The sequence below is a fragment of the Monopterus albus genome, unplaced genomic scaffold (assembly GCF_001952655.1).
Source record: "Monopterus albus unplaced genomic scaffold, M_albus_1.0 scaffold444.1, whole genome shotgun sequence".
Classification (NCBI taxonomy): domain Eukaryota; kingdom Metazoa; phylum Chordata; class Actinopteri; order Synbranchiformes; family Synbranchidae; genus Monopterus; species Monopterus albus.
In genome coordinates this window covers 77,065-100,882 of record NW_018128324.1, presented here as the reverse complement: position 1 = coordinate 100,882, position 23,818 = coordinate 77,065, and the positions used below count along the sequence as shown (strand labels likewise).

Here is a 23,818-nt window from a genome sequence, read left to right as displayed (position 1 = left end):
ATGCATTTGTGATTATTACATTACAGGCACAATATAAAGGCTTTTACATGTAGCTGCAGTCACACTGCCAACTGGTGAAGTGCCTTTGTTTCACTTACATTATTGGGACCCAAACCTGTTAAAACGCTCACATTGACGGGACTTGGCATTTCTTAAACTGATTTTTATTGAAGTTCCTGGATTTACACAGGAATATAATGCGAGTTCAACACCAGGTCTTTTTGTTGCTGTAGCAGAAGCAGCAGACAACTGCATAAGCTGCTTGGTCTTTTTTTTAGTTCAGTAGAAGATAAATAAGCTTTTAGTTTTATAGCTCTGACTCTGCATCCTCTCACATACAATACATGTACACATGCACACAGTAGTGGACATTATAATCCTCATCTTGCTGAAATCCTCTATGCACTATATCATATTGTGGAAGCTGAAAGAAAGCACTAGCCATTCTTGGATGACACCAGTGACCTACAGTTTATACCCAACGGCATCAATTTAATCTGAGCATGTGCAGGATGGAGCATAAAAGAACCTTAAAGTTACAGTAATACAAATGCTCCAGCACCAGATATAAGAAAGCACTCAATAACAGAAAACCACAGCAGTCCAATTAAAAACATTCTACTCATTTACACAACTACAAGTGAAACACTGCTGCTCCAGTTGCACAACAATTTAATAGTTAATCTGCTGTAAAGCTTTTATAGCATTGTTGCAATGGTTTGTGCACTGTCACATCATCTATATGTTCTGATAGCATCAGGTTTTGACTCATTTCCATCTCTGAGGTCACTGCATATATTTAAACAGTTTACAGGCAGTGCTGCACCAGACATTGTGTCACTACACTTACAGGGCAGGGTTGCATCATATTTGGGTTAAAACAGTTAAATGCTTTGTGAAAACCTCCAGTGGCACCAAAAGCAGGATTTTCAGCTTGTTGCTTTTAGTTTAAGATGCATTAACGGGCATGGTTTTTCAAAAGTATCTAAATTAGTCAAAACAACACCATTAACTGAACTGCAGTCCTATTTTTGTGATGCTTTAAAATCAACTTGAATCCACCAACAGTAATCAGCAGGTCAGAGGGGGAATATAAAGTGCAGCTATAGTCCAGTCGTCTGCAACTTCTCTAGAGCTAACACTTTTAATTCATTAGAGAAAATTAAAGTCCTGGAACAGCTGAGATGTTTTGCATCTGTGCTTCATTCAGGTTCAAGGTTGACTTGGTCGACTGTCAGGTGATGCAGATGCACCTTGCTGTCATAAGCTTCCAGGAATAAACACAAACACAATGCTTAAGCGGAGATAACAATCACATGGAGCAATCCTCCTCCTCTTCCTCTTATCATTAAAATAACAGTTTGATCTACTGTTTATCAGGCATTTCCCCTTTTCCTCATCCTTCTTTCATTTTCTTCTCTCCCCCTCTTCCTGGCAGTCCACAGTATGTTTCTCACTGTCTCTGGCTGCTGCACCCAACTGCCAAATTAAATGAAGGTTAAATTTTGAAAAGTCACAAAATCTTTCAGTGCCACTGTTTTTGTTTTGTTTTGTTTTTTGCAACCCTAAGTAAATTCAGTGAAGTGTTATTTCTTCTATTTAGCCGTTTTAGTCTGGTTTTAGCTCAGTGCAGTCAAGGACACCTAGTTTCCGTCCCTGATATCTGTTTGGTTGGACTCTTGCAGAGCTGACTGAGGTTGATGAAGGCTAATAGCTGTGGATCGTTAGATTTCTGCATCTCTACATCTTGAGCCCATCATCACGAGATCTCCACCTTTCCTGTTTACACACTAAGTAGAGGCTTCTTCCTGTGTTTAGGCCAGGAGGCATCTGATTGGACAGTGTGGGACAGCTAAAAAGGGATCATCATCAGTACCATCATCAATGTGCATGGGTCTGCAGTAAATCTAACATTTAATGTTTTTTGTTTTTGTATTTGAGACCAAAGACAAGCGAACCATCTTTAAAAATATTGTATTTTCAGTTTTTATGCTTCTAAATATCTGACAATCAGTGTTGAGGGGTGGGTCAATTCCAATTTGTTGGACAAGGTGGCTTTTTAGGATCACAAGCCAAGACGTGTGGATGATGTAGAGAGAGAGAGAGAACGAAGCTAGAGATGCAGCATGGAGGGAAAACTGATGAGAGCACCTCTCAGAGAAGGGATCATGATAACAGGACAATGGTGCGCATTATCTTCACATACAGTTCAATGACAAAATGTGCAGATGACTAGTAGAAGTACCATCAAAGTCACACATAATCAGTTGATAAACTTTTGGCAGCAGTATTTTCTCTGCCACAGAGATGGGCCTAGCAACACAACGATACACTTTCAAAGTTGTGCGAGTGACAACAGGACTTGAAATCTGAGAATTTTTGAGGTTGGAGAAAGTGAGAGGATTCAATATTACATGACTCCAGCTGTTGAAGTGTCTCAATAAGCATTTGTCATTTGCAAGTATACTGTAGAATTTCAACTTAGATAACAGAGCCAATCAGTGAGGCTTGAATTAGAAGGATGTTTTAATTAGTGCAGTCTAATTTTATGATATGTCTTTCTATCGCAGATTCTTTCTTCAGCTGCTAAACAGCTGAGATAGAGACCGGTCCAATAACAGATGGCAGCATGTGTTTACATGTATTGTTACCTGTTTTCTGTCTGTATTGGAACTTGAATATCAGTACCAATATACACTAATATTTCTACACAGTGTGGTCTTACTTGCATTACCTTTTTCTGATCTATCATTTGCTGAAATTTATTTCATACACCTTTATTTCTGGAAAGAAAAACTACAAGGATGTTAAACCTATAAACTTCTCACAAACACCGTGTGCTCATAGACAAGAATCACCAGTTTTAGTATGTTATTGTTGTAGATCTATCAAGTACTGAAGCTCAGGAAATAATGTTCCTACCCAGAGTGATATTCTCAGTTTATCCAATTTGTTGCAATTTATCCAGCTGATTAGATTTCATGTATCTGAATGTAGATTAAATGTGAGCCTTTCTCACAGTTTCCATCACCTTAACATGTGTTTTCTGTTATCCAGGCCCAGAGAGCATTTTAATAGCAGATGTAAACAAAGGTACAGGCATAACCATCTGCTTGCTGATCTGCAGAGGGACGCACCGTGTCCCCTCAGCCTGCTGCACCACTGCCCCCTCCATCCAATCAACTTAATGAAATACATACATTTCACTGACGTCATAGAGAAGAAGAAGTTTGTCGTTTATCATCCTCACCTCATGAGGACTTTCACCCTCAACCTGGTACCTCTCTGTAACCATCTCTGTCTCACACACCTCTGTCAGCCAGCACTAGTTATAGATAGAGCCAGTTATATATCTCACATTCACACAGACGGTCACACAGCTGGTCATTTATGAGAGTGTCTGGTCCGAGTAATAAAAGCCCAGTGTTCAACTCACAGAGAGAGTGTGACGGGAAGAGGAGGACTGTTCAGTGTGATTAGATTTTGCTCAGGCTGCAACTGTTACCATGCACTTTTCAGATTGTTTTCTACAGAACAATGCGGAGTTGTGTCTTTTCAGTACTGTGTTTCTCTTCTGTTTCACTGTGGATTACCATGTTTCCTGCGGTCTCATCAATAGATGAGGGAACTCTCAAATAGATCTCCCAAATGTGATGTGATTAATAGGCTGAAACCTAATTAATTCTCCTTAAAATCAAATTACAACACGCACTTAGCAAGAGTAAAGCAGAAACACTTAAAACAGCACATGGGCTGCATGACATCAGCAAGCATCACCTGCGCACGGGCACTTGCCATATAAGATTTTACACCAGTAAAAACAAACAATTCAAAAACACACACACACACACACACACACACACACACAATAAAGGCAATCAGTGCTTGCACTGTGCAACACACACACTCCTGTTTCTCTCACCTTTGCTGTAATCAGCGAGTTCTTGTGGTAGAAGCAACACAGAGCTTCCGTCAGTGCCTTCAGGTTGCACCGCTCCGACATTCTTACTAACTTTTCTTAACTGTGTAACCAGCTCCTGCCTCCAGCCAGCTTACTTCAGCTGTAAATGCCAACTCCAGTCACTGTGACTACAGACCCAAAGCCTAAATTGAATGAGTGAGTACCAAGTGACAGGTCCATTACTAATTCCCATTCACCTCTTCCAAGAAAAACCTATATTACAGACTTACAAATACTGAAGAATGACTAAACTACTTGCAGTGTAGTCAGACTGATATAACCTCGAACAAGTCGGATTCTGTCAGCCTCCCCATCATGACATCTACTGTGTCACTGTCACGTCTCCATCTCCTGCCTCCCTGGGCTCCTGCAGAATGAATCCTGCACTGCTCAGCCAGCTCCGCTGATCCTTTCTCACACTTTTCCTCTTAACTCCGCCCCATGAGCTCCACTTACGGGTGAGAGAAAGGCCCATGTGATCTGATTTAAGCCAATCATGGGGAGAATGACTGGGAGTGGCCCAAAGGCAAAGTCTCTGTCATCATGAAAACACACGGATAGATGGGTGGGCAGATATAGACATGGGCACATAGTCGCCTTCAAGCACAGGGACCTAACACATGTATAACATCCCACCTAAAATGAATAGCCCTCTATTATTATTTTTAGTATTATTATTAATCTGCCTAATATTTTCTTGTTTTAAAGATTGTTTGGTTTATAAAATGTTAGAAAATAGTTAAGACTACCCAGAAAATCAGATTCTTGTCATATTCCACAAGCAGGAACCAGTGAATCTTTGGCATTTACAGAAAAACTGACTTAAAGGGTTAATCGGTTACCACAGTGACTACTCTAGCTTTTTTCACATTTTACCATCATCTTTGAATCTGAGCATTCATCACTGTGGAGGTTCTGCACTGCACTTGTCAATCACACAGCGTGTTCAGACCTGGTGTAACTCTTTGGATCTTGTGTTAATGGAATTTATGTTTCTGTAAGAGGTGCTCTTCTTGTTCGCTGTTGCCATGGTTGGTTTCACTGTTCCTCCAAACAACCAGTTCTTCTTCTGTTTATTACAAACAGACTAAAAATTGAAAACGCTGCACTTCCCGTGCTGCGATGAACTTTTCCAAGGAGATAGCTACCATTTAAAACAATTAATGGCAAATGGCGTACAATAGGTCCAGTTCTGTTGTGTGATGCAAAGAGTCTACAGTAGTGCTGAGTGTCTAGTAGAAGAGGAAGGAGTCAAGTGTATGTGTGTCTCCTGCAGAGTGACGCTGATAAATAGCTGGCCGTTTGTGTTACTTAATGACTGCTGAGCAATTACACTGCACGCTAGTTAAGTGCCACAGCTTTCCCACCAATTCACACACACAGACACGTACACACACACACACACACACTGGCATGAAACACATACCGGCACAACTGCAGATATGCAAACTGTATCGCAGTGTGCATGTACAAACATAAAAGAACAAGTATGGATATACACATGAACAGCCATATACATCCACAAAGACAAAGGCACAGTGAGCATGACACCCCAGCAGTGACCAGTTAAAGGAATATTCTGCCGCAGGAAATGGAGCCACAAATTACAATGTGAACTCTCTCAGGGCCGGTGAAGAAAATATGTGTAGAAGTTTCGGTGGGGCGCTACACAGCAACACACACTACTACCCACCACAGCAGCCCCAAATCACCAGCTAGGCTAAATGTCCACCTTAAAATACACATATCCGTCATTCCAGGAATGCTGCGGAAAAACAAGGAGGGGCAGAAATCAGTGTACTTATGTACTATGTTTTCTATTTCTATCTATTTGTTGCTCCTGTCAAATGGACTAAAGAAGGCAGAGCTGTTTCAGCAACTTTGGCTGGTTAGAGGACAAGACGGGGGGGGAATGATTCTAATTTCGCTTATTTATAATGAAACTTTTAGTCTTTAGCTTGAGTTGAAGTCCAAAAAAATCCTAAATCTTCCACAATGCAGTAAAGAGTTTTTATTAATTCCTCACTGCCAGCTAAAAGCTCATGTGCTTTAAAGAGTATGTAATGACTTTCAGTTATAAATGTATAGTCTCCAGGTCTGATTAGCTTATTGTCTCAGTCTTGACAATGCTCCACCAGATCCACAAAAAAATATTACACTGTTTTAACAGACATAGTTATACTAACCCGGAGTAGTAATTTAACTTTGTGTGTGAAATCAAGGGAGATCAGGAGCACCCCTCTGGAAGGATTACTAATGGTTTTCTAAAACACAGAAAGCTAAGAGTGACGCAAAGTGAGCTCTCATTCTGCTGGACTCGTATGCTTAAGCAAATATTCTACATGCAAGGGCGTCACATACATCATCATTTTCTGGCACAGGCTGACAGTAATGGAATCATTATGATATGATATCATGGCTCATGATATCATACCTCATCCTCAGCGTCACTGTCCATCTGCATCAGTTTGTAGAATAAATGTCAGTGACTGGTGCTCTGGTGTTCGCCCTCTGGGTGAGTCTGCCTGTGTGTGTATGTGATGTGTCATCGATCAGTAATGGACTGTGATCTTGTTCGCAGTCGTATTGATTGGTGCAACATGACACGTACACTGTGCGACTTGTCCTGATGTCAATAAAAGTGTGTGTAGCCAGTGGGTACAACACATTACATGTGACTAAGAAAAGAAACCAAATCCACAAGTGTTCCAGTGTTTTCTGCTTCAAACTAGGCTACACTGGAGTGGCACGGTCCATACACCACTGCAGCTAAAAAAAAATGTTTGTGACACATTTTCACTTGGCTTATCAGGCAATGTGTAAAATCTGAGTTAATGCGCCTTCAAGTTTTCTAAAAAAGCCCATGGCGTGCTTTTCTGTGTTTTCTGACTTATCTACAATGATGAACCATCATCTGAAACGTGACTGAAAGCTCATAAAATGATGTGTACCCGTGTTGCTGTACTTCTATGAAGAAGCAACTCTGTTTATACAGGTTGTGAACTCTCGCTCACAAGACGTTTTTTCTAACAAAATAAAGTTTTACGTGATAGTTTAAGGATTTCCCTGAATGGGCATAATCTCCAGGCTTTTGCACGTTAATGTATAGAGTATAGAGGGTTTTTATACACTAGAAATCAATGTTCACAGAATGAAAAACACAATCCAGATAAAGGTCTGAAGTCAGACTAACACCTGCAGGCTGCTTTTTGGAGCTGAGCAGCTGGCTAGCAGTGTGACCAGCTGGTTGGCTGTTTGCTAACTGAACTCGCTGACAGACTCGTCTTTTTGAATGTCACGCTGATGCTTGCACTGCTAACTGGCTGACAGACTGCCGATCCATTCACAGTTCTGGGAGCTGATGGTTTTTATTTTATATTGTACCAGAGTGTATCTTCTCAACTCAAATAATTGCTGTCCTCATATCTTTGTCATTACAGAACTGCAGGATTTTTATTATTTATTTTTTTCACTTTGAGAGTAGGATGCTACAACTGCAGAGGTCACACACAAACACACAGAGAATTATTGTTATTAAGCGCTCTTACGAGGGTGTACAGCAGTTTGAGGTTCTCAACTCAAAGACAGAGTTGGAATGAAGAGCAGGAGATTTAAGAGAAGGCTGAGTGAAAGCAGTGCTGTGTTCACTCTGAACCCAGGAGAATTGAGTCTCCTTTCTTTTGCAGTCAATTGGTCATCAGACTACATGGAACACATGGTGTACTGTACTGCCACCTACAGTAATAGGAGATGGTGTGTTCATTTTGTTCATAATTTTGACTAATCTGAAGCTCTTCGGACCAATTTCCTTCCATCATTTTATAATCTTACAGACTAAATAGACACCTTTTAAGATTTACTCACAAAAGGCTTTTAGTTATGTAAAATTCCTCCAAGAAATGTTTGCACTGACCCTGGTTGCCAATTCCAAGAGAGAGGTGTATCAATGTTGATTCGTTTTGACCTTATCTAATGTTATTTCTATTTCTGTTCTGTGAAGGAAACAAGCTAATGGGGCAGAATTTAGACATCAAGCAGCTCTGGAAATGAGACCATCCACGAGGAAACTGACAAGAGGGGAACCTCCACAGACACATCCATCCTACATGTTTCTTCTGGACACATGGTAATCGATGACCTGACTGTACTAAACAATGCACGGCTCCCTGCTCTGACACCATTAACCTTTGAGCTTTTCCTTCAGGATACAACACAGCACCTGTGCCTCCTGTTGCTGTTTGTGCATGTGCACGTGCATGGATGTGTGCGTTTTCATCCACAGTGGAAATGCAAACACACCTGGACTACCAGAGCTGACAGGTACACTTACACACACACTATGTAATACCTGGGGTATAGTAGCTCCACATGTGGTCAGCACACACACACACACACACACACACACACACTGCTGACACTCACAAACCCAATATGACCAAAGAAATACACAAAAGCACTATTTATGTGTGCGTGCAGGTTGAGTGTGTGTGTGTTCAGTTCACACATGTGCTCTCATGGGAAGGACTGAGTTTGCTTTTCACACCAAGGTGTCAGCATCCAAACATATCAGCTAACAGATGGAGGAAAAGAAGGGTGGCTGGAAAGAAAGTGATGCACAGTCAGTGGATGGAGAAGAGAAAAGATGATGAATTTAAGTGAGAAAAAAAGCACATAGAAAAAAATGGGAAAGCACTGTCCAAGTACCTAGACAGGACAGTTTTACAGTAGAATCTACTAGTCAGTAAGTGAACTCCGATAAGTCACTGATGACACTTGGAGGGAAATGCACAACTGAATTCTGTATTGAGGTGTTATCTCAATAGATAAACCCTAACTTCCCCAAAAAAAGGGTTCCAATATTGTATAATATAGCCGCTTGTATTACGAGGTTTGTGAAGATGTTTTATCTAATTAGAAGTTCCAGAACAAACTTTACACACCAATACATAATGTTTCTTGTGGCATATATACTGTATATTCATTTGTGTGGCTTGTTAGAGTTTTTGAAATTTTAATTAAAGTAAATTAAATGAACATACAACTGTTTTTTTTTGCAGTAGAATAAATCAAAGTTCCCCACATTTATCAATGTTTAACGGTGTTTTAAAAAACACAGCACAAAAGCTTGATAAAAATACACTTGAAATTAACTCAATTATGATGTAAATAAGGCACTACCTTATTAAAAATTAAAGCATTAAAGTGCCCTGTGGCAGCTTGCAGTACTCAAGTTTTTATTTGTTTGTTTAGTCACTGTTTGTACTCCCGGTGTATTTGGTTTACATAGCCTGTCCGAGCTCAAAGTATAACTTGTTTTTTCAACATGTACGCTGTTGCTCAGTGCGTATTTGTTTCTGATGCCTTTAGATTGCCTTTTAGATAAACTATACTGTGTAACCTTGAAGGTTTTGACAGTAATATAGAAACTGTGAATCATACCATAAAAAAGCTTAATGATGTTGTGATAACAGAAAGCTCACCTCTCAGTCATCACCTCGCTTTGACTGAGGAAAGCTGGGACTCAGGTGGTGATGCTGTGACAGAGGGTACACAGTGGCAGCCTGTAGGATTGATTTAGCAGTGTTATCCCTGCAGCCCAGAGGCAATTGTGTTACCGTAGCCTAAGACCTGCAGAAACAGCTGAAATCTATTTCAGTGTCTCACTTCAATAAAGGTTCTTAAAAAATTGTCTTAGATTTTACTAAATATTCTGCTAACTAAATATTTAGCCTGAAAAAGATTAACAAAGTGTTTATTCTATAGTTACAGTCTTTCCATAACAGGGAGGAGGGTTTGGGATTTTTAATAATTAGTTGTTTATTAGTAATATTGCTTTTATTTATTTTTTTGACTACAATACGTAGTGAACAGACATGCAGCTAGTTTACTGACAGTATGCCAACCAGAAGTGAAACCTGTTGTGGCTGTTTCATGCAGGACAGTGTGCTTTTGTCTTTATATACAAAGTCCCTAGAATACTGTGAATGTGCTAAATCTATGTGCAACTATATGAATATACCATCTTATGTACACAATGGCACGGTAACAAAAATACTTTCTGTGAGGCACGTCTGTCTTTCTCATACACTTCCACAAGCACAATAATTCAGTATTTGTAATAAATAAAAATAAAAAAGGGAGAGCGAGAATCTGAAGAAGTTATTTGCTTTAAGTACCAGCACATTTACTGTTCCTACCTTAACATAGTCCGCTGTGGTTTCTGGGCCGGCTGCAGGCTCCCTGGGGAACACAGACAGAGACAAAGTCCGGTTTAGAGAATACATCTTGCTACAGGGACTCAACCTCCTGCGTCCTTGATGGTGATCTTCACTTCACTTCCACAAACAAAGAGTAAACAGTTACACTCTTGGTTTCTCACTAGCTCCGTCTAGAAATACTGCTGAGCTGTTTGGGTCCAAATGGTGCCAATGCTGATTATTCAGCAGTCTGGACACTGATCAGCTCTTTTAGGAGATGACAGGGTTCAGTGCAGATGTGGCACTTCAAAAGATCCCCATAGATTTCACTGGTCCAGGCACAGTGTCCATATTAGCCATAGTCTTGACCAAGAAAGTACAGCAGGCAGAGAGAGAGTTAACAGTAATGGTAATGTTACTGCAAATTCAGACGACCCCACATGGAAAAGACAGAAAGCTGAGAGAAACTGAACCTTACACTACACTGCTTTCTCTCTGTCTGTCTCTCACTCTCCCTCAGTCAGCGGTAAACATGTTCATTCGCTGGCTGCCTGACCTGGCCTCCCTCGCTCTCTCTCCTCCCCCACCATAACACACATCGCAGCCACACGCCTAACATTCTGAGTCCACTGACAAACTCACACAGAGGTTAGAGCGTGCACACACACACGAAGAGCACCACCAGCATTTTTTAAAAATTTCTCTTTGCATTTTTTTTTGATTCACTCATTCATCTAAAAACGGTTCACAGCCACATCAGACAGCAGCTTGCCATTTTTAGCCTGCATCTCCTCATCGGGCTCTGGCTACATGTCAATGTGCTTTTTTTAGACACTTGTTTAAAGGTCTGGTAGCATCATCAGGCATTCTATTTTAGCATTGTTTTTATTTGGTGGTTCTCAAATTTTGTTTCATATAAAATTTGCCACTCCACTATTCTCAGTGCCTTGAATATTGGTACATGGCACAGCTCAGGGCCTCTCTCTACAGAAGACTTGTAGTCAGGGGCTCAGTGAAAGAGGTAATTAGCTGAATTCTTTGGCTATGTTAATGAGGTTGGTAGTTGAAATCCCTTAAGCCTGCACCGGTGTTCCCACGGGAACATGAGCATAGCACATTACTTACCAAACCAAATAGGTTCAGCTCTAAGCCCTCTCAGTTTTAATATGGCCCAAAACAATAAGAAGGATTTGGTTATGTAACTGAACAGAAGCTTCCATTCACAACAATGTATAGTCATTATTCATTATTCATAGAAGGCGGAGTACTCAGGCCTCGCTAACATCCACCTCTATTGCACATTACGTTTGTAGAATCAAAGAAGCGCTGTATGGCAACTAAGCACTGCAAGAACACTGCTCACAAAGAGTGGGCATTTGTTGTTTTCCCCTATATAGTGAGTGATCAGTGACAAGCTGTCATAATTTTGCTCCTTAAAGCTAGGGATGGGATAATATATTGAAAATTGAATATAGTGCAACACAACTTCATATTTTTTGTAAATAAGATACAAGTCACTATATCTGGTTGTCGTTCACATAATCATACCAGTGGTGTGTATCATGATTGAATGAAATCATTTACCATGGATTGAATCATATCGAGAGAGAAAAAAATCATATTGTCACATCACTACTAGAAGCTGAAGATGAGGCAGAGAAAAGATGAAGAGAAGGAGAAGAACGAGGGATATGTAAATAAGCTGAGACAGTCAGCTGGCCACTGCTGCTCGACCTTAGGACTGAGCCAAAACCATCACCACACCAACCACCTGACCCTCGTAACCCTGCCCCGACTATCCAGTCTTACTGTAGATGGGGTCAGTGGCAATAAACACATACCAGGCAACACCCATACAAAACTGTCCCGGACCTGAATGTACTACAACAGAGGGAAATTCCCTTTTCTCCTCAGGCAGGTCAAAGGTCGGGCTCACAAAGAGGGAAGTAGCCCTAGAGCTGATTCACTGAGGAGTCCGCAAAACTGGAGAAAGACTGTTCAAATATCATTTGAACTCAACGGCCAAACAAATACAACCCTCCCTCCAGTGCTCCTTCAGAAGCAATGAAAAATAACCACACAATGAACAGTTAGTGAGGAGATAAAAGGTGTAGTGGATTAGAATCGGTTACTGCACCTTTAAACCCAGCTCATCGGGTGAAGGATGATTTCTCCACATCCTGATGGATGTTTTTCACATTTTGAGTCTTCCCTGGCAACGTATACTATGACTGACTACACCATTAAAAGAAACCAAGTGTGGTGGACGTGAAACTTCCAGACCCAGCCATTCCAGACTAAACAAGCTGATGAGAACCAACTTCGCCTTTTGAGACCCATGTTGCTGAAACAGCAATAGACACTGGCTTTTTCTGCTTCTACAACCACAAAATTGACCTGCAACACAGGCAGAGAAATGAAGAAAGAATGGAAGCCCATAAGAGGACAAAAAAAAAGGCAGGGCAGAAGCTAGCAGCATTGGCCACAGGCTTTTTCTGGCTACTGGTTTTCTTTGTGCCTCACCACACAATACTCAGCACAACCACAAATGGCTTCAGTTTGGGACTTCGCCATATTTGTGTGTGTAGGACAGAGAGAGAACAAAAGAAGGAAGAGACAGAAGGAGCAATGGAAAAAGCAAGATGTGGGGCCTACAGGCAGCCAGCAGGGGGCAGTGTTTCTCTAGAACTAGAAGAGAATTTACTGTCAAAATCTATTTTATAAATCTGCTCAGGTTTATGCTTCATATAACAATTTTAGAAGTTATTATGCAAAAAATTAACAAATACAAGAAAGACTTTACTATTTTGTACTAAAAGAAATTTTTTTCTTTTTCGCCTCCAGCTCCTCTGATGGTGGTCTGTTGAGCTTCCCACAGAGGTCAACAGATAAGCTGACCAATCAGGTGCTAGTGCAGCATAAGGTCAGGGGTCATAGTTCAGCTGACAGCATGAGCAATGCAACATCAAGACCAAATAATGAGTGGTTACGCACAATAAAGACACACTCTCTCATCTTTTTATAGTAAACTCAGCTGTGAACTGTGCGGTGAGCTGGGAGGAACCACTGGGTGCAACATCAGTAATCATTCTCAGTAGGTTTTCTTTCTTTACTACTGTAAATAAGAATGTGCAGATAATCCACATGGGCGTTTATATTGAAAATGCAGCAACTTTGAGATGAGCAGAGATGTTACTATCAAAGCCTTTTATTTGAATATCTGAAGATTTATGAAGTTACAAAAACGTTGACTTCAGGTTACAGAGCTGACTGGCAGTAAGTAAAGTAAGAAAGTCTAACAACAAGATCACTAAATATGGAGATTTTGGGGTAAAAGACCTAATCATACCTGTTGTCGTTCACATATGGAAGCTTCCTTTGTAGTTATGAGGCTATTAGCAGGTTAAATAAATAAAGCACGTTACTTTAATCTTCAGACAGCTTGAAGTACATGGGTGAACATCAGCTGCCACAAACCAGCTATAGAAAGACGTCTCTTTTGCTGGTGATGCATTTTGATGTCATTTTCAACTCACTCAGCTCATTTACACAGACTCCAACAGAAACTACTTGACTTATCTTATTCTGCCGACAATTCAGAAGTAAGGAGGAGGAAGAAACAATACCCATCGGGTCCACAAAAAAGAAAAAGCAAGTATGATGAGAGACATTTTTGAGCCACCTGTACAGGCTGAATGTGACCTGACAAACTGTGCTGCTGGATGTCAGCAGTGTATGAAATGTATCCAGCACAGAGGCAGAAAGACAAAGAGCTCACAGTAACCTGTGATCTGTCCTGCCACACCCTGACCTACAAAGGTAACCCAACTGCTGGGGGCTACACACACACACACACACACACACACACACACAGAGAGAGAGAGAGTTGGCTACATCAGATACAGTCTGTTGTAACTCTACACTAGAGATAGAAAGATGGGAGGACATGATGAGGGATGAGTGTGTGCTGTCTGTCTGAAGATGAGCTAACTGCTACAGTCCCTCAGGGCTCTCTTCACAACCAAGCATTTCTCCATCTAGCACCAAACTTAGCACCAAAGTTTTTACTCTACAGCGTGGGCTGTAGAAAAGTCTGATAACTATTTTTTGATTTTATCTTTTTACTTTAGCTCTGTCTCAATGCTGCGATCCAATGTACCATAACCGCTGGGAAATAGGCCTGCAATTAAAAACAATTTTGCTGCAAAACAGTATCTATTATTTCTTTGAGTGTTTTGTTTTCCAAAGCTCAAGCTGATATATTTAAATATCTTGTTTTGTTATGTTACAATATTCAGCTCACTATCAAAGAAGATTCATGTTACATTTAGAAATTTGCAAAAATTCCAGCTTGAGAAGTGGAAACTAAAGAAAACTGTGTTAACTAATTGATGCCTGAATTTCCCTCGAGATCAATAAAGTATCTATCTCAACTGAATTGTCTTAGCTCTACTGTGAACTCAGTCTGATGGCAGCTGATGTGTTGGCGGCTAAGCAAGCACCAACGATTTCAGAGCATCAGATATTGCATCAGCAATAAAATGACACATTTACCTGTAACCATGAAAGTCATCAATGATATTTTGAACCAGCGGAGAGGTCATGGGCTGACAGACATGCCCTGGAGCCAGTGGTGTGTTCTCACAAACTAATGGCTGTGTGCGGTTGGCCCTGGGGTCCCAGGTGTAGCTCCCATGGGTGAGGCTGGTCCCTCCTCTCTTACGTCGAGGCAGAGTCCCATGAATGGAGACTGGCTGATAGGCAGCAGCTGGCGGCTCTAACGGGCTGGTGCTTTGCGCTGGAGAGAGACTGGGGAAAGGAAAAGAGGAAGAGGAGGGAGAGAGAAACCAAAGAATGACTTGCTGAAGTAAGCTCAACTAAATTAAACAGCCTAAACCTTAGAAAACATCCCCATCCAGATAAGACTTTGTCTTCATGGTATCCCTTACAATTCTACACAAGTACCATTAAGGAAAGTGAAATCTGTATCAACTTGTTCTAAACTTCATTGATGGGTTTGATGCTACTTAGGCAGAAAATATTTAAAGGCCATGTGTGTATGCTCAACATCAAATAGAAATTATGATGTCTTCAATTACATCTTCAACATTTCCTTAAATGCTTCCTTAAAAAAAAAAAAAAAAAAGGGGGAGGCAACAGTGGTGCGGTGGGTAGAGCAGTCGTCTCCCAACCAGAAGCAAGTGGCTTTGTGATCACCAGCATGATAATCTAACAATATACCAGAATTTGCTAAACCTGAGTTGCCTTGCAAAACGACAGTAAAGAAATGCCAGCACACAGTATATGGGCATGTCTAACTTGTTATTTCAGTCTGACCCAGATTTCTAGCAGGATTCTCTGAGGATCAGTTTTACTGATCTGAGAGCTGCTTTGGCTACATAACTCACCCGGGTCGAGAGCTGAGGAGGTCCATGGAGGAGGTGAGGGAGGCCTGCAGCCTTCTGGAGGAGCAGCTGCTGCCACTGGGGCCACCAAGGGGGGTGGAGGGGACTCCAGGGTGTACCGTGCCTCCTCCCAGGGTCTGGTGTGTATGGAGAGACCTGGGTAGACTCGCAAAATGCCCCTCTGTCATCATCCTCAACTCTAGGGAAAAAAACACACACACAAGTCAAACAGAGGTGACTTCAAATGGTACCAAAAGTTTAAACCTTTGTTTTTAGTTGATCTCAGTCTTTCCGTGGGCTGAATACCGTAGGCGTGTTCATGCACAGATAGCTGTATTAAGGTGATTAATACATAAGGTAATAAGTGAATTAACCTCACAACTTAAAGTTCCTCCATGTGTTATAATCCAACATGCTCAAAGAATCATAAAAGAATCAGGTAAGACAAGATAGAACTTTGGGATGTAAAATTACTGCGTGTAAAACCTGCTGTAAAGACAAACACACACACTGACATGAAATATTATGATACACACAAAAGAGACAGTGTAACAAGTGCCTTCCCTTATACACTCACATGACTAACACACTCATGTGCTCTTACACTATGCATATAAAAATACACACTAACACGTTGCCTGGAGGGAAAGAAATCTTGCCATTACATAACATCACACAAGTACTTTCAGCCAGATCATGCAACTCTAACTGCACTATGGCTGATTTTCTGATACTCCTTTCTATAATCACAAATACAATCTGCTGATTTGTTGTTTAATTGAATCAAATCTCTTGTGAAGATGTTCTGCAATTGAATTAAGATCTCTGTTTCATTTAAGGTTTACCCCACAAACCAAGGATAACAATCTGGAACAGAACAAGGAGACACTGCCCTCCACATCTTGTCCTAGACGTCCTTTTCCAGTGGCAACACTGAGGAGAGCATACAGCCACTGCTGGTCCGTCTTACCCGAGGAGGACTGCCAACACTGTGAGTGATGTAAAATAGCATTCAGATGCAATTATATGGGCTTAAAGCAAAGGATTAAAGTCTAACCTATTTATAGTGACTTTTACAAATTAAATACTACAGCCCCTGGTTGAATTATAAATATTGCTCCTGCCAGTTCTGATAGGATGCTGGACTTCAGCTTCCTATTAGTGTTTGTGAAAACAGAGGTCTTAACCTCCGCATCAATTTCAGGCAGTATTTTTACTCTACCATTAGGCAATGATTAATATGTTTTATATTCCAGCAAGGCTTTTAAAACGGCTTCTACTCCAGGCTTTTGAACACGTGTAAAGTAAAAGCTAGAGGCTACACAACCTGTGACAGACAAACTGATATAAATACACATAAATGAATAGGACAAATAGGTCAGCAGTGATGACAAACACCAGACAGCTTCCTGATAAATTCCCCGGCTGCATGATGATGAGTGGACTGCATGCTATCATCTGCTCCAAGTCGCTCACCACACAGCAGTTAGTCATACTGTACAAACTAAAATACCATCAGTGACAGACGTGGGCAGACTGGACGGTAGGAGATGCTCACTATTTCTAATCTAGGAATCTGACCTGAATAACTACACACTGTAACTATGTGTTTACGACTGTATTTCAGTTTGAACAACCTGATTGTGATCAGAGAAAGTAGGCTGCAGAGTAAACTGTGGGGCTTTGCCAGATGCAGTCAGCCCAGACGGAGGGCACTGTGATCAACATGACTGCTGATGAAATAAACCTTATTTTGAAAGTTCCACAACTTTTCACACAGAGTAAAGCTGACAGAGCAGAGTGTATATCCAACCAACTGAATTAAATTGAAATTAATCAATATTTAAACTAAGAGATAGTCATACAGCATTTACCAGTGTACCATACCGTAACAAAAGCTATTTATAGTGTAAATACCAGATTGCTTGGTTGTCTGCTGTGTACAGCCTTCTTCAAACCAGTCCACAGGTTTTCATTGACACTGTAACTGAAAGAGGTACAAGGAAACTTGCTCAAGAGCCATGTAAGAATCCAAAACAAACAGCAGGGGACCTAACAAAGTCCTTAGAGGCAACTGGAATAAGAGTCCACATCTCCACAGTCAAGCATACTCTGCACAAGTCTGGATTGTTTGGGAGAAAAGCAAGCAGGAAGCCATTGCTTACTTTTAGACACAAGTCAGCACGCTTAGAGTATGCTAAGGAACTAAACCCAGCTTTAGCAGGGGACCATGGAGTCACGATTGTTATAATGAATGTCAATAAAAATACAAATACAGGCTTGGGGAAAGAACACCTGGCTAATTCAAGACTTTCAGTGTGAAGATTATACACACACACTGTAAAGGTCCTGCTAAGGCATGCTGGCTCAGAATGTGGATTCCTCTGAGGGGCAGAACGGCTACAGGAGGAGGACCTATGATAAGGCCCGCAGGGATGGTCATCTGTGTGTGTGTGTGGCCCTGACCATCTGCCAGACACATACCCCCTCCTGCAAAGGAGAAAGGGCAGACTCTTACTGAACGATAATCAGACAAAATCAGCACTTAGGCACATTACTAGTTTGTTAATTAATCTCATGACTACACTATTCATGCTGAGAGCTACAGAAAGTTACCACATGAGAATTCTCATTCATTCTCTTTGTTCTTTACCTCTCCTCTCTCTACCTACACCTTCCACACGTACTATCACTCCTCTCTCCTTTTAACTGTCACTACTCATCCATCTTTCCTTTCTTTTTCAACCTTGCCCCCCCACGCCCCTCCCTTCTGTCATCATGATGCCTGCTCCTCTTTTTCCCCTCACTTTGTCACTTTCTTTCAGACCTTTGTCCTTCCAGCTCTCGTAATAATAACCCCCCCCCTTCTCTCCTTACTACAGCTGTTCAATAACTGGTCACTTCGCCCTGCATCACACACCCACAAAAGGATTCTGACATGTACTACACCAAGTTTATCAGTTTCTATATTGGGACATTATCACACATGCACCATGTTGTGCTTGCTTCCAGATTGTTTACGGATTAAGCTGACTAATTCCTAGGTTTATTTGAACATCAGCTACTTTTTTGAGTCACAACATACACCTGCAGTAATTAAGCATGTGTGTTATAGAATTATTTGCTAACTTCCAAATTTAACTTGCTACTTTAGGCCAGCTAGCTTAGAAGCTAGCTAAGCTAGTAGCTTAGTTGAGAGCAGTGGCTTCCCCCTCTTCCTCTCCTTCTTTCGCTTGCTAGGAGTATTGCATGTTCAGTTGTTCCTCTGCCTCCTGGTTCCTCTGATACTGGTACTTGTAATAAATGTCAGACAGTGTCCCTCTAAAACTCTGTATGGAACTCTCTTGGTTGAATCATCAGTATAAAAGATGAACTGTTAGAAAAAGTTGAAGTCACAAGCCTGTGTACATAAAGTTGTAGGCACTTGTGGGAAAATGCTCTGAGAGGATGCTTTAAAAATAAAAGCCATGAATAGCTTTTTATAAGTTGCTTAACTTCTTACAGAATAAACAAGTGTACATAGTTCTCCTACGTACACTTGTGCACAGTTTTTCTTTCCGAGATAACTTGTTCCAGTTATCTCGGAGAACTTCCACAGTTTTTCTGAATATTTAGGCTGTCTCAGTGTCTTTTGTCTCTACATGTAATCCCAGACTGACTGCATGATGTTGAGATCAAGGCTCTGTCAGGACCGGGGCCCATATTTATCAAGCGTCTCAGAATTACTCCTAGGAATCGCGCTGTGTTATTAATTGTATGTGAAATATCTCTCCCCCTGGTGGAGTCTGCATGCTCGTCTCTGTCTGAAAGCCACCTCTTAGCAGCTCCCAACCAGTTAGGACACCTCTGGAGCTCTCCTACATTTTGTTGGAGGCAGAAGTGATTTCCTGATAAACTCATCTTCTTTCTACTCATAAAAGAAGGACCAAAAATATGTTATTCTGAGAATCATTTTTTACATTGAGATGCTTGATAAATTCAGGCCCAGACCATCTGTCACAGAACTCCGTGTTCTTCTCATCTCTGAAAATAGTTTGTTACGACTATGTCTGGGCTTGTTGTGGGGCTGCAGAATGAATTTGTGAACCACTGTTGGCATGATTAGCACTGGTGGCCATAACAGTGACCTATACTAGTGTTAAATTCTCCATGCACATTCTGTATCAGTGTTACAAACTCTGACTGGCAATGTGCACAACACTTCAGAGGAACTAGCACTTACTGAGAATATCATTAAATGGGAACTTATGGTGGAAAATATTTCTAGAATCATGGGCTTCTCCTGGTTTGAAACTAACTTTATAATGGACACCTGCCAACCAATCACAAGTATTTTTCCTTGACCATGATACAAAAGACAAAATATTATTTAGTGAGGTTTGCTTCGTCTCCAACGCCAGTAAAGGCCTTGGACCGAGAACACCTCCACACACACACAGGCACAAGACCTTGGGTGGGAAACAAGTGCAGATTAACAGGAAGGGGAAATGGCAGTATAAACATTTAGGCTGCAGGCAGCTCATTATAAAGGATTACTGGCTATGCAACAAGTATTTCTCTCCCTTCCCTTCCTCCTTTTCACCAACTATCACTTGAACTCTCTCGCTCTAATTTTGCCACACAAGATTTAAGAACATACACATCCCTAATAAATTACACTGAATTTAATTTGATGTTTTGATACTAATTCCTCTTGCTCTAACTAACCCTACACATCACTCAGAAGTCAAAGCATTGTTAATCCACTGCAGTAGTTTTAAAAAAATGGGGGTTTTTAGGGACCACCGGTACTTCTCAAGAAGTATCACAAGGTCTCAATTATTTCTAGTGTGTGATTGAATTAATCATATAAATACAATGGTTTATAAAGTACATAAGATGAAAAACACACACCTTGAATAAGTAATTTATACATGAAATGGAGTTTGAAGAGCAACTGTCCAATGTTGCTGATCTGCCATAAAACACACACACACACACATACATAATAGGGAGGACAAACATATCAACAGGCTTGGGAATGAGAGGTTTCCTCTAGCTGGCTTAGTGTCTTCCTGCTATGGCATGCACACATACAAACACACACACAAACACAAGTACATTAGCAAAACCACCCCTGGCCAGAAGTGAACAATGGGATCAACTGTCACATGACTGCTGTTTAGAGCCAGCCTTTGTTACAGAGAGACAAGGAGAGAGTGAGGTGTCCTACTGCGCTCTTCACCGCGTGGGCCCACCAGAGTGTGTGTGTGTGTGTGTGAGAAGTATGTGCGTGACATATTAATGAGGCTGTTATTAAATCCCACAGCAGTAGCTGCCATATAATACTACTGAATCTCTGTGTGTGCTCATTTTCTGTCTGTGGAAAAGTGTGTAAATGTGTCACTGTCCACCGTACTGTGAGCCAGTCAGTCACACCGAGGAGAAGTCAGCTGAGTCCATCAGTGGGGTCAGAAGTGTCAAGTTTACTTTAAAAAGTACCACCTTGTAAGGCAAAGGCCTTACAATAAAAAGCAGATATCTATAACTTTGGGAAATACTTGTAATGACGTTTGAACTATAGTGAAGATGGCATGGCACCCAGAGTTTCAGTCATTCTTGTTTGTAATCTGTTTTCTTTTTACAATTAAAAAATCCTTGGCCAACCTGGAAACATCCTTGAAAATGTATTATTTGCTAATGAGCATGCGACTGTTGACAGTTTTGTGATACAAGTCACTTCAGGCCAACTTGTGTTTGTATTACAAAGTTAAGTGCATCTTTCCTGATGTCTTATCAGCACCCCATCAAGCAGTCAGCAAAAATACATTATCCTAAAGGAATAATTAGACTTTTGGGAACTTATTTGCTTCCTGGTTAAGACTCAGACGAGACGATTGATACGCTCTCATGTCGGTACATTAAGTCTGAAGCCAGAAAACAAAAAGCTTAGCTTAGCATAAAGGCTAGACACAGGTGGAAACAGCTAGTGTGGCTCTTGTTGGTTACACTTTGTAACTCCCTGTAAAAGCACAACTTGTGATTGTGATTTCTGTTGTTGGAAGGATTACACAAATTATAACATACATTTTAGAGGTGCAGGTACGCAGAGTCTAACTTTGGACAGAGCCAGGCTAGCTGTGTTCCTGGTGTTTCACATAGGCTAAGCTAACCTGTCTGACTTCATAATTAGGATACAGATATGAGAATGGTGCCAATTTTTATTCCCTTGACATGCTAAAGAATGTAAAAAAAAAAATCCAAAAACTCAAAATGTTGAATAAAAATAATTTTATCTTTAAAGTAAACATACTAATGCCCCTTACAGACTGCTACATTATTGATAATGATGCTGCAGCTGGTTTAAGTGGTGCCTCAAATGTCTACTTTATTAAGTATATTGCTGGAAGGTTGGATCTGCAGTCTGAGCTTAAACTGTATATTTTGTATATGTATAATCTTTATCTGCAACATAAGGGTATCAGAGATTCCTTCTGACATTTAGCCAAATTTAAAGTGGTGTTGCTCAAGTTAAGCAGCAGTGCCTCATAACTGGACTTAAGTAAAATACATGAACAACTCTTTAGTCAGTCAGACTTTGTTAAGACCAGCAGGTTACACACTGCTGACGGCAGGCTGAAATGCCAACCAAGCAACAGAATACCACACGCACAGCCACTGAAAACACATGACCATCACAGAGTTAAAGCTGAGCTCCTTGAATCCAACACAGACACGTTTCAGCTTTAATTACAGGTTGAATCTCACTGGCTCAGTTCGACTCCACTGCAGGATTCAGCTATGACACCGACTCATGTCTGAAACAACCCGCTGCATGTGTGTTTATCTGTATGGCACACAACACAACACTACACACTTGCAGATGCACACATACGTCTGTCATTATGTTGTGGGTGGGTTGCTGTTTAAAGATGTGTTCTCATAACTGAAAGGCCGGAGTTTGTCTATACAGCAGCCACTCAACCTGTCATAGGGTATCCTGAGCAAGAAAGTGAAGACTTGTTTTATATTATTACAAGTCACACATGACGTTGTCTGCTTGTATGAAAGGAAGTTATTATACTAGCCCTGATAAGCATGCAATAAATGTGTTGAGACATTTAACTGATCTGTATATAAATACATTTTGTCAAAATATCAAAGCTAAGACAACTTTAGTGATAAAAATAAACAAACAAGAAAACATCTTGACTTAAGAAATAGCTCGGGACTTGTATGACATATTTCATGTAATTATTTCCTGATGGGATTTCCACAGTTAGCACCAGTATTTCCAGCAACCACAGTTACATCCAGTGCCTTGGGATGGCAAGATATTGCACAAAAAGTCTCGGAGATAATCTAACTCGCTGCAAGCTGTAAATAATTCAACCAGATGGGATGGAGTGAAGGACGTGAGCGAAGAAGAGAAGGCGTTAGTGTGGTAAAATAAACAGCAGCTACAGTAGAGTAGATGATGAAAAGTCAGAAAGAGAAAAAGATGAACAAGATAGCAGTCTCATGTCTGTCTGCCTGCTATCACAAACTACACACACCTACTGTAAATACCCTTAGTGCACAGTCACAAACACACACATTCATTCGTACCTGTCAGAGTGGCCTCTTCTCCTTTCTGCAGTCTTCGCTCTTATCGTTTTGTTTTATATGCCTCTATTAAAATTATTCACTTTCATAGTTCCTTTGAATGACTGACTAGCTGACTGACCGACCAGCTGGGAGACTATACACTCACGCTCCCTCAGACAGGCAACAGCAAGCAGCGCTGCACAATCACAAGTTCTACTCTCCTCTTTCTCTCCCTGGGGAGTGATTTGCGAGCACTTAGCCCCTCCTCCTTGCTCTGGAAAGAGTTCTCTTTCTGTTTCAGCCAAGTTGTCTCCCGCCCCCCCAGCACCAAATAAAACTCCCGTCTGCTCGCTTCTTCTCCACCTCCACCTTCTCTGTGTTCTCTGCACAAACTATATCACATGCACTGAGTCTTTTTTTGTTTGGGACCTCTTATACCGACACCACAGACCGGTCAGGTACTTAGAGAATATTGCCATCTGCTGAGAGGGGCTGAAATAAATGATCTCAGCATGGTTGTGACTTGCTGACCAACTTGAGGTGCATGGAGTTTTTGCTTTACTCAGCACTGGCTGAAACATAAATCAACTCTGGATCAGAAGTTAAATTCTACCTTGCGTTTATAAGCCTTCAAATACAGAAGGAATGTTGGCAAAGATGATTAAATTTCATCTAAGTGAAGCAGATGA

At 41.0% G+C, this 23,818-nt stretch overlaps 1 protein-coding gene across 2 annotated transcripts in view; it reads right to left on the bottom strand.

Moving 5' to 3' along the window:
* Positions 1-23,818, bottom strand: part of bcar3 (BCAR3 adaptor protein, NSP family member) — a 54,246-nt gene that overhangs the window by 13,552 nt on the left and 16,876 nt on the right. Inside the window, exons 1-4 of one of the 2 annotated variants that reach the window (XM_020587209.1) lie at positions 23,151-23,330; positions 15,567-15,762; positions 14,713-14,967; positions 10,159-10,201 (exon numbers count right to left, since the gene is read on the bottom strand). In XM_020587209.1, coding sequence (XP_020442865.1) covers positions 10,159-10,201; positions 14,713-14,967; positions 15,567-15,754 — 486 coding nt within the window. In that variant the 5' untranslated portion in view covers positions 15,755-15,762; positions 23,151-23,330. Of the gene's footprint in view, positions 1-10,158; positions 10,202-14,712; positions 14,968-15,566; positions 15,763-23,150; positions 23,331-23,818 lie in introns of those variants that run through there. The other variant, XM_020587208.1, reaches the window with a different exon arrangement.